General features: G+C 36.9%; 1 protein-coding gene across 1 annotated transcript; it reads left to right on the forward strand.

Moving 5' to 3' along the window:
* The first annotated feature begins 4,522 nt into the window (after positions 1–4,522).
* Positions 4,523–6,401, forward strand: LOC147484723 (uncharacterized). The gene is made up of 3 exons (XM_086577980.1): positions 4,523–5,562; positions 5,639–5,926; positions 6,095–6,401. The coding sequence occupies exons 1-3, from the start codon at positions 5,545–5,547 to the stop codon at positions 6,140–6,142; spliced, it is 354 nt and encodes a 117-aa protein (XP_086434106.1). The 5' UTR covers positions 4,523–5,544; the 3' UTR covers positions 6,143–6,401.
* Positions 6,402–12,132: the final 5,731 nt, after the last annotated feature.

The following is a 12,132-nucleotide window of genomic DNA, read 5'->3' on the forward strand; positions in this document are numbered from 1 at the left end:
AAAAGATTTTGAAAAAACCGCAGTTTTTCAAAAATTGTAGATCACAAGATCAAAACCGCAAACAAAAGCATGCAAACCATGGAAAACTGGCTCGATGCCAATGTAGGATTTTCTCGATATCTCATGCATGATTTCTACGATATATACAATTACGTTATACCACATGCATAAAATAGCGCAGCGGAAACAGAAGATCGTACCTTGGTCACAGCTTTCAATTTGAAGTTCCAAGCTTTGATCTATAGGAGAAGATGTTATTGGCACACTCAAGATCTTCTTCTTCTTAACTTTGTTGGAGTCAAGTTCCAACCACGAACGGGAAGCAACCTTTTTTTTTCACGAACCAAGAACCAAGAACTGACAATGGCTAGGGAGGATACCACCTATGGAATCTCCACAAATTATTGGCTTCTACTTTAGAAAATGTTGGAGGCTGCCATTAAAGGAGAGAGAGCTTTTCTTGTTGTTCGGATGATTAATATGTGAGAGGTGGGGGGTCTATTTATAGAGGTTCCCACCTCCTCAATATTGGATAGGATAGAGTCCTATACTCATCTAATATCAGATAGGATAGAGTCATGTACTCATCTAATATCTGATAGGATAGAATCCTATACTCATCTAATATCAGATAGGATAGAATCATATACTCATCTAATATCTGATAGGATAGAGTCCTATACTCATCTAATATCTGATAGGATAGAGTCCTATACTCAGTGGTTTATCCTTATCTTGGTGGGCGTCTATCCAACCTTATTTCCAACAATAATGAATGCAAGCAATATATATTTTTTCACAAATATATATATTGGTAAATCTTTGGCTGTTATATATATGCATGGTAACTAATTTGATAATTATTTATTTTCTTTCGGTGACCCCATTGTTCGGATTCTAGTACTCAGGTATCATTTAAAATAGTTTTGTTAGGAGATCCAAGCGAGTCTAAAATTTCTTTGTCCAATATTGGTGGGGGTTTATGATAATTTGAATATTTTGTTGTGTTGAATGGTAGTAATAATAACTAAGATGTAAAACGAGGCAAACTTATCTTCAAAATTAATGCCACCACACTTTTCAATAAGGGGGAATAATGTTAATGCCAACACACTTGATGTATCATTACTGGCCAATAGGTTATATACTTGTATAGATGTTAAAATGGTGACAATTTATGTTGTATGTTGAAATGTTTACTCCCAGGGATATGTAAAGCCTCACATAAAAGTTAATATGTTTCTGGGCTTCCATTTATCACCAATTGTTTTGAGTTGGATGCCCATCTTTAATATGGTATCATTGCGGGCTATTGTGTTTCGCCTGTAGGGCATTTTGTTTAATCCATCTAACCCAAATGTGTGTGTTCACATGTTAGGCTCAAGTAACGCCACATGAGGGGGCGTGTTGAGATACCATATGAGATGTTGAAAGCCTATATGTTCATGGGCCTCTTCACTCATCAACAATTGGTTTTGAGTTGGATACATACCATAGGCATCTTCACCCATATGTGCATACTCATGAGCATATATGTACCTTAAAATTGTTGGAAATAAAACAATCTACAAAAAAAACAAGATTAACAAGAAAATTAGAAGCTAAGGTGCGGACTAGGTCGCTCTCTTTAAGGCTAAGTCCAATGGTTTGGTGCGCCATCCCGCCAAACCACAATAGCATACTGTATGTATACAGTTAGCGGCTTAGCGTTTCCCAACCCAATGGTTATTTTCACAACCGCCAATGCCTATGGCGGATAGAATTTTTTTTTTTTTTTTTTTTTAGGACTCTCAACCGCCAGTGCCTATGGCGGGTAGGATTTTTTTTTTTTTTTGGGACTCTCCAACCGCCATTCCCATAGGCGTGTGGGAAAAAAAAAAAAAAAGTTTTTTTTTTTTAGGACTCTTAACCGCCAGTGCCTATGGCGGGTAGGATTTTTTTTTTTTTTTGGGGACTCTCCAACCGCCATTCACACAGGCGTGTGGGGAAAAAAAAAAAAAAAAAATATATATATATATTTTGGACTCTCCAGCCGCCATTCTCAAAGGCGTGTGGTTTAGATTTCTTTTACCCGCCAGTTTGAGTGGCGTATAGACTTGACGCTATCTCGTTAAAACTGGCGCTATATATAAGTAAACTTATACCGATAGCGTTGGCGGGTTAGCGTTTTGACGCACCATTGGATCAAAATGTCCGTGATATTTGGTGTTTTGCCGCACCATTGGACTTAGCCTAAGGTATTGCGAATATGTTCCTCCTAGTGCAGACAGCCACGAAACCTCCAGGATGCAACAACCTCTATAAACGTCTTAATGATCACTCCACAACAAAAACCAAAACCGGAAAAGAGAACAAGAACTAATAGTCTACTGTTATTATAGATGAGAGAAGTTTTTCATAAAGAGAGGGAAGATGCAAAAAACTGGTGTGTTTGGTCTACTGTAAAGCCTTGTATATATAGGCTCGAGAGAGTGTAACGTTAACTCTCAATTGTCAACTCTCAATGTTACAGTAAAAAAGTAACGTTCCAACTATAATGTCTCGGTTACAGTCAAAGCAAAACGTTTTTTTTTTGTTTCAAAACAAACCAAAACTGATTTTCGTATTTTAAAATAACCAACAATCCCCCACTTATTTTAATAACAGAAATCAAAATTAAAATTATGGCAGTCACTATCAGTTCCAATATATCAAGCATAAATAAAGGTGTTCAAGACTTAAACCTTTACGTAGTGAAGACTACTCAGAGTATAAGATCCATAAGTGACAAAGTCTTAAACTTAAGTCTTGTGTATACAATGAGATATCAGCACGCCTAACATACTCATTATTTTCTTTCCAAACTTCCATCCTGGATTCGTGAATGATCTAGAGAATATGCCCTCATTCTCATAGAAAGCGGCCTATACTTTAACATTCATTAGGTGAGTTATATCAAGAGTGCTCATGTAGCTTAGACACTCCGTCCATAAGGACCATATAACTTCATTAAGAGTTTTCCCAGAAAACTACAACCTCTAATCGCTTCAAGATCACATACGTTTTACTTATCCAAATTCAGGACAGATAAGTAACAATGCATGTCTCACAATGCTATCACAGTGTATCTAGATAGTTAGTACCGGTCTATGCCAAACCGGTATATAAGTGAGTAGGTCCCGGAACCAACCAGCCTCCACACTAGCACTATTCAAAGCAATCAGCTCCAACTCCATAATAGATTGTGCTATAATGGTTTGTTTTTGGACTTCCAAGATATATCACCTCCACCAATGCAGAACACATATCCACTAGTAGCTTTTGAGTCTTCTGAAAGAATATTCCAATCAGCATCAGTATACCCTTCAAGAACAACAAGAAATCTCCGATAATGAATACCCAAGTTGATTGTTCTCTTTAGGTATCTCATTAACCTGCCTATTGCTTGCCAATGTTCAACACTAGGGTTACTAGTGTACCTGCACAAAACACCTACTGCATAAGCAATGTCAAGCCATGTACAATTTGTAACATATCTTAAACTACTAAAGATACTAGCATATTCTTTCTTATTCACAGGGTCACCATTATTATTTAACACTTGAATCAAAAGGTGAGCAAACAAGCTTACAATTGAAATATTTATACTTCTTCAACACTTTCTCAACATTGTGTGACTGATCTAACCATATGGCATCTGATGATCTTGTAATTTTAATCCCTAAAATTACTTCTGCTTCTCCTAAGTCTTGGGGTGATTGGATTTTAATCCCTAACATAGATATATGGTCATGCCCTAGGATTTGAATAGAGTGATTGGGGCGATTGGAGGGTCAATTGTTGCTGTTAATGCTGACCATGGGGAAGATCGAAGGGAAGTGGAATCTGATCATGTCAATCAAACTGGTTTCATGGAATGTTAGGGGAATAAGTAACAAAGAGACGTCCAACAGTATTGGATTACTGATGAGGGAGCATAGACCAGTGATTCTTCAGTTACAGGAAACGGAAATAGGAGGAACCGAGTCCTCCAGTATCACTTACACGCTATAAGTGGTATGTACTCGACTAATCTTGGTCTATGACGAGCGTTTATGGGCCAAAAGAAGACAAGCAGCGCGAGCATGTTCTGGAGGAGTTAGAGGATGTTAGGGCATGGTCAGAATTTTTGTAGTGTTTGGGAGGGGATTTTACTATGATAAGGATTGGGCATGAGAGATACGTGTCTTTTTGACAATTTTGTCTCGAAAAACTTTTTTTTGTAATTACCCTTTGAATGGTACTCTATATGCTTTGTCTGACAGTAGGGCTTTGAGCAGAATTGATCGATTTCTTGCGTCCAGGGACTCGGATGATCAGTTTTCTCATGCAAAGGAAATTGCTCTCCGAAATATGTCTCCGATCATAGAGTGATTGTGCTGGATTGCTTTAAATCTACTAGATGGCCTATGCCTTTTCGGTTTGAATTAATGTGGTTCGTGTAACTTATGGAAAGCTAGTGGCCAACTGGCCATAACTTTCTTTTGAGGGCTCTCCTAGTTATGTATGGTGGTGTGAAGTCAAAGATCTCTAAAAGATCGAAGCTGAGAGTTTGGAATAAAGAGGTTTTTGGAAGAGTTGATCAGCTCATAAAATGTAAGTTTGAGGAGATCATTGAGTTGACAAGGAGGAACACTCTTTTCTGACTTCTGATGACGAGGTGGATAGGGCTAGCCTTAAGAGTCAGCGTCAAATTTTTATGAGGAGGGAGGAAATTTAATGGCCACAAAAACCTAGAGTGCGATGTTATAAAGAGGGGGAGGATAATGCCAAGTTCTGCGGCGAAACAGCCAATGCTAGGAGTAGGATCCGTAACATTAACAAGCTAAAGATTCAAGGCATTAAGGTCATTGATGCGGAGGCTATTAGGAACACATTGTAGAGTTCTGTGAAATCTATGAACTCATTGTGAAGTTTCGAGATCACGCTTCTTTGGATAGAAAAAACAACTCAATGTTTATTACTGTTATCCCCAATAAGGTAGGAGCTCTTTCACTTAAGGATTGCAGGCCCATAAGTTTGGTTGGGGACATTGTTTCGAAAGTTCTTGCTACTAGAATTGGAGGGGTGTAGCATCAATTGTTTCCATCATTGAGTGCTTTTGTTGGCGGATGACAGTTTCAGAGCGGCCCGCTTATAGCAAATGAGTGTATTGAAGCCCGTTTAAAAATGAAAGAAAATGGTATTTTGTGCAAAGTAGAGATTTCAAAGCCGTATGATAATGTAAAGTGGCGGTTTCCTTGAGGACTTGAGGAGGAGGACGGGATTCGGGTAGAAATATACCAAGTGAATCTGTACTTGTACAACTTCAGCATCATTCTCAGTATTAGTAGAGGATCACCTGCTGATTCAGAAATCAAAGAGGTTTGGGCCCCATCTCTCCGTTCTTGTTCAATATAGTTATGGAAGTTCTAAGCAGGTTGGTCAGGAAGGGAGTGGCCATGTGCTTTATTAGACGGTTCAGATCTGCTCCCAGTGGACTGAGGTGGCTTTGCTTCTGTTTGCATATAACACTATTTTTGATGAATGCCTCAGTCTCACATGGTAATGAAATCTATTCTGTTGATTTTCAAGGCAGTGTCTGGATTAAAGGACTATATGACTAAATTTGTTCTAATAGGTTGGTAAAGTGAACAACTTTGATACTCTTGCTGGCATTATGGGTTGCGGAACGGGTGGTCTGCCATGCAGTTACTCGGGACTACCAGACAAGTTTAAAACTGTCTGGTATCTTGTCATCGACACAGTGCAAAGAAGATTAGGAGGATGGCGAAGAAAACTCATGTCAAAAGGAGTACGAGTTATTCTCACTCGGAGTGTCCTCTCAAGCCTGCTAATTCACTACATGTCATTGTTAGCCACTTTGGTTAGAGTGGCGATCATTGAACTGAAAATGCGTGACTTCCTTGTATGTTTTTTTGCACACTAATTAGTAAAATTCAATTAAAAAAAAAAAAAAAACTACTTTAACACCCAAAAACTGACCTTCGTGATTTTTCAATTTGCTTTTTGTTTTCCTTTTTTATTTTAAAATTTGTTTTTTTTTACTAATGATGTTTCATGGTATTTATTATAGGAGGAACTATGGTCCCAATCAGTTGGACAGAGATGCAGTGCTCATTAACTGGGCAGATTGAGAAAAGAAAGGTTGCAAAATCGGGAAACTGACATCTGAAAAAGCATTTTGTAGCGGATTATAGTGAATGTAAACACTTGGGTTGCAACTTGCAAGTGGGAAGATAATTCTATGTAGGTCCTTTTTTTATTCTTTTTTTATTGTGAACAAACTATTACTGTTGTTCTGAAATTTTGTTTCACACTAAAACCAGCTCTGACTAAAGAAAATACAGTTTCCTTAGCATTAAAGAAAATTTGTTTCACAAGATTGCAGTATTGCACTACACCAATACTCTTCTTTTGTAGCTCAGGTTTTATAGAGATTATTCATTTGGATATTTTGGACATGTATCCCAAGCCTCTCCTAAAAAACGGCTAAGAACTTGGCTCAACTCAAATTAAGAAACCGGGACCTAAGGTCATAGCTGGTAAGCATACTTCAAATTTCCACTGATAACAATTTTTCCCAGGGTCCTATTACTAACGGACTCCATATTGTGTTCGGCAGACTCTAAAAAAAATAAAAAAATATTACAAGTGTGTCATTGGTCCTAAAAAGTCCAAAAAAAACAAATATTACAAGTGTACCATTGGTATTAAAAAATTGAATTCGAAAACCCTAAACTTAAACCATCCGGCTAGTTGTTCATTGTGCAAACCCAACGATATGGCCACACCGTTTGGTAGTTCAATATTTATGCTCCTGCATCAAAAATAGTATCAAGGATTTGAGGATATAATTTCAAGATGGCTTTTCCTCCCTTATGCCAAGTAGAAGTCAGCCCCCTCTGTCGAGTGGATTAGTTTAAACAAACGTTGATAATTTTACTTTTCATTTTAAGATATAAAAGGTCGGGTCAGAAAGTACCTTTACAGACACAAAGGTGGCAGCTGGTCTAGCCTAGGGTTATATTGGTGTATTTGGGTTTATTATCCTAGAAGAATAGTTTCTGGCTTGTTTCCATGGTGTCCATATAATTTCATTGATAAGCAACATAGTGAGGAGATCATATATTCATATCCACAAAAATAACTAGAATCTAATAAGACACGTATAGAAATCTGCCAAATTGCTCACCTGAAACAAGCTTCCATTTAGCTCTAGTGCGCGAGAGGCTGCTTGTTCAGACCTCATTTCTACAATAGCAAATTTCTTCTCTTTATCAACGTAGACATCACAGACAATGCCTACACGTACAGATGCAAAATTAAGACAACTGATGACTTTTAGATGAGAAAAGGAAAAAATAACAGTATACGCTTAGATTGGAGGAGTAAACGAACCTGAATTACAAGAGCTGATAGTAGAATCATTGAAGAACGTTTCAATTGTCTGCTTTTAAAAGCTACAAAGAACAAGTAAAAATTTAAAATACTAAATCTCCAACGATATGGCCACACCGTTTGAGATTTGAACTTTGCAAAATATAAAGTTCTGTTTTTTTGGTCTTTTGACCGGTGTGGCCACACCGTTTGGACTAAGTCTCAAACGCCAAAAAACAAAACTTTATATTCTTTTAAAGTTCAAATCTCAAAATGGTCGGTTCATGTCTGGCCAAGGTTTTGAGCTTAAAAAAAATTCTGGCTAAGGTTCATATAATAGGAATGGTGTAATTGGGAAAAGGTATTTGTTATTGACAGACTCCATATTGTGTTGGACAAATTCCAACAAAAAAAACAATTATTACAAGTGTATCATTGGTTCCAAAAAATCCAAAAAAAAAACAAATATTACAAGTGTGTCATTAGTCTCAAAAAATTGAATTCGAAAATCCCAAACTTAAACGACCCGGCTAAGCCGTTCATTGTGTAAACCCAACGATGTGGCCACACTGTTTGGACTGAGTCCCCAACGATGTGGCCACACCGTTTGGACCTATTATATGAACCTTAGCCATAATTTTTTTTAAGCTCAAAACCTTGGCCATACATGAACCGACCATACGTAAATTGGTTAGGCTACGTACAATAATAAACTAAAATTTTAAATGACTAGCCATGCAGCCCGACCTGTGGCCAGGCCTGCTATTTCAAAACCTATTATGTCGGTTAATTGTAGTAATATTTTCACCAGTTGTTTGAGTTATTCGACATAATAGCAAATCTGCCCGCCGATGACTGGGTTTGCTATACATTTCTTGTTAAATTAGTAATAATTAGTAATAAATAATAACATACCATTATTAACACCAAGTGTAAAAAATTATCTATTTAATTATTTTTATAACGCTGTTATCAAGCATAATATTCAATGAAAATAACAATAATAACATATAGGTATAGAGTTCCCATTACCACATAATAAATTGTCAAATAGGAGACGTTGTTATAATATAAATCCCAGCACACAACAATGATAAATTGGATATTATCATAAACATCGTGCTAACTTCTAAGTTCCTTTGTATGCCAATGCCAAAAAACTGGAAGAATGGAACATTTACAAAATAAATCACACAATAATTTATATCATCATTTGGCTTCCTTAGAAGTTTCAAACAAACATTACAACTTGGAGACTATTATTAGATAAAGTTCACACTGAACTCACAACCTTGTTTGTGTGTGACATGAATGATACAAAACAATTAATCAGTCAAATCATCAAGAAAATCGAGATCATCCTCATCATCATCGGGCTGTATGAGTCTCCAATGGTTCGACCCGTCTTCAAATGTTAGCATATCCATGGGTCCCTTTCTTACCCCAAGATTTCTCTCTTCATTCTCATACACCTCGTCATCTGCCTCAGGTTGCTCCATCTCATTATAAAGGATCACATTTAACCAATTATTCTATCAAAGAAGTTTACCCTTACTGGTATGATTAGTAAAAAAAGTAATTGTCGGGAAAGAAGAGACTCATTTTGGTAGTACCTCATCTTCCTGCAGGGCTTCTTTCTCTGTCTCTACTGTCCAGTCATCCAATAGGCTTTCAAACAGGACACTCTCAAAGGTGAAACCGTTGTCTGTCTTTCTTCTCAATTGGTGCTCCCTAAGATGCAAGTTGTAACGAACATAGATAAGGTCAATGAAACTCCTTTGAGCTAGATGATTGCGTCTTTTTCTATGGATCTGGTCAGACGTACTCCAGTTATGGTCACACCCATATGATGAACATGTTTGACTTAATACTCGAACTGCTATTCGTTGTACCTCTAAGCAATTTATTCCATGCTGTTGCCACCATGCAGCTACAGAAAGTAAAGACACAATTACCAACAACATATCATGAAATCATCATTAATGCAGAAGCTGACGGTGCATCAAAGCTTCGAACCTGAATATATTTATGGTGACTTTGGTTCATCGAAACCCGTTACCATGGGAAGTCATGAACATCACAAGAAAGAAATGAACAAAATTGGCTCTCGTAGTGTATATCCAAGATCATTTTGGCTTGAAAGTGGGTTTCGGAATTCCAGTCATGCTCCTATTGTCATCTGCATTCTTCTTCTTGGTGGGTTGTCCTCTATATATCAAAGTAAACATCCATTAAAAGCTTATTTACGGAACTTACTCAAGTCATTGTGGCAGCTTTTAGAAATAGAAATTTGGCATTCCCAGTGGACAACTTAAACAGAGTTTACTATCACAGGGACATAGGAAGCACGGATACGGACACGCGACACGGATACGACACGAATACGCGGACACGACATTTTTCAAAAATATAGGACACGGATACGTCATTGATACGTTTAAATAATATATATAATTGAGCATTTTTCACCAAATTCAAATTAAAATGGCAATTCTACTTCATATAATTGAAGATTTATCCATGGAGGTTTTAAAAAGAAGTTTTCTTTTTTAGTAGATTAAAATTAGTTAGTCAGGTACCACTTAATCACTTCATCTTTCTTCTCTTGCATCTCTTTTTATTTCGGATTTTATTTCATTTTTTTTTTGTTGAAGTTCCAAAAAAAATTTGTGAGATTAATATTCTGGCATGTCCCCCGCGTGTCGGAAATTAAAAAATCGGATACTCCAAATCGCGTATCCGGCACGTATCGGGGCGTATCCGTGTCGGACACGGATACTTCACCCTTACAGGCGTATCCATGCTTCATAGACAGAGACGACTAAAATTTTGTCAAACCTTCAGACAAACTAAGGTATCACCTTCAGCTTGTCACCAATATCATTACCATTGCTGTCTATATGAATTTGATTGATATTCATAGTGCTACGTAGGTTCCTAAACAAAGCATGCATCATAAGAAATATGGAAGAAGATTTCGACTCTGATGGTTCAGCTGTTAAACCATGGGAATTATGCAGTGTTGATCAAGTGGAAGGGCTAAAAGCACTCATTAGAGTCATTCCCATTTGGTCTATCATAGAATTGAGCACTAAAATTGCTAAGTAGGTGGAGTAGGGTAAGAGTATGTACCCTTTTACTGATGGTCCAAAGAACACCTTCTGTATAAGGGGGAGTAGTAAGGGAGCCAATGTATTTATAATACTTCTTACCAGCAACCTTTATGTGCCTTGGATCCACGATCCCCACATTTATCTCCTTTTGGTTATCAGTTATGGACTTTATATCCTTCTTTAACTGGAATGGATAACAAACACTCATATGAGGGAGATGCTTAGTTATAACAATAGTATCTTCCCAAAGGTCTTTATACAGGATTCCAATCACAACCGTCCGGTTACCCAGAATGGGATCTATTATCTGGTGAACCATGTGCAACGCGAGTCAAACTTATGAATGAATTAAGACATGAATATTACTCACAGATGGAAATATTTACCTCTTCCCGTTAATGGTATGCTCAGAAGGTGAGTGCCAATGGCATTGTTGGAAGGCGTAGTTTATACCATTGCTCTGTAGTGATCGACTACTACCGCCCATTGAAGCCGCGGTCAATCACCAAATAAGACTTCATCTATAGAGGTACAAACTTAAATATATAGCAAGGTTTGGTGCAGTAGGTTTGTTAATTACAACAATATTTCAGTTTGTCAAACAAAGAACTGCCTACTCTAAATTTTAATTAAGCAATCAACTCCGTAAGGGAATTTATCCATTGGCCACATCAAGGGGAAGTATAGACACCGAACTAACACATTTCATATTGTTATATTATAGTATTCCGATCCAGCTTTAATGGAAAGGCAACTCACCGTAATGTCATGGCCCCTGTTTTTAAGTGTTGCATTAGCAGACTTGTAACTCTTGTTCAAGTCTCCTAACTGTGGCACTATCTCTTCTTTAACGGAGGTGATGAATCCGTTGTTGTTGTTTTAGTGTGTTCCTGCAGAAAAGAGAAAGAATTCAGTATTTTTAGTTAATTAATTAATAAGAGGTGATGATGATGATCATACATTGTGACTATCATCAGGATAATCAGAAGATAAGATTTCGGATTCAAGGAAATGAGCCAAGGTTTCGTCCTCGTCTTCTTCGGAAACTGTGAGAGACCTTTTGTTTTTTATTTTTATTGAAGTGGGGTGTTTCACGGAAGAAGTGGGGTGTTTCACGAAGGGTAGGGTTATTTTTTTATTAGATAATTACTAAAATAGCCCATGCATAATGAAATAGGGTGTAGAATTGAAATAACCGGACGTAGTTTTATTTTATTTTATTTCAACCAATATGAAAATACAATTTTGATTTATATTAAATTAGAGAAGACACTAAATTCAGGGCTATTTTGGTAAAAAGGTAAGTAATTATTTTTCAAGTAGGGACTATTTTAAAAACTTTGCTGATGTGGCTCATTATGAGCATTCTGGAAGAACCGATATTAATGTAGGTAGGATGACGTATGTGACCAATTGCTAAGTTGAAATAATTATACTACAAGTAAAGAAAACTACCGAAAAAAATAACTACAAGGAAAGTAACCATATGAGATATGACTATGTGCTAAAATAAAAAAAAAAAACCAAGGAAACTCTTATATATTCTTCCAAGGGATTTCTCATAATATTTGTAGAGATATATTTCTTTCCACACGATCGTTACATTTATCAAGTTTTCTTA

The sequence above is a fragment of the Coptis chinensis genome, chromosome 8 (genome assembly GCF_015680905.1).
Source record: "Coptis chinensis isolate HL-2020 chromosome 8, ASM1568090v1, whole genome shotgun sequence".
Lineage (NCBI taxonomy): Eukaryota > Viridiplantae > Streptophyta > Magnoliopsida > Ranunculales > Ranunculaceae > Coptis > Coptis chinensis.

Coding starts and splice junctions, on each gene's coding strand:
- LOC147484723 (XM_086577980.1), top strand. Junction 5,927..6,094: donor TGAAAATGCGTGACTTCCTT/GTATGTTTTTTT, acceptor TATTTATTATAG/GAGGAACTATGGTCCCAATC.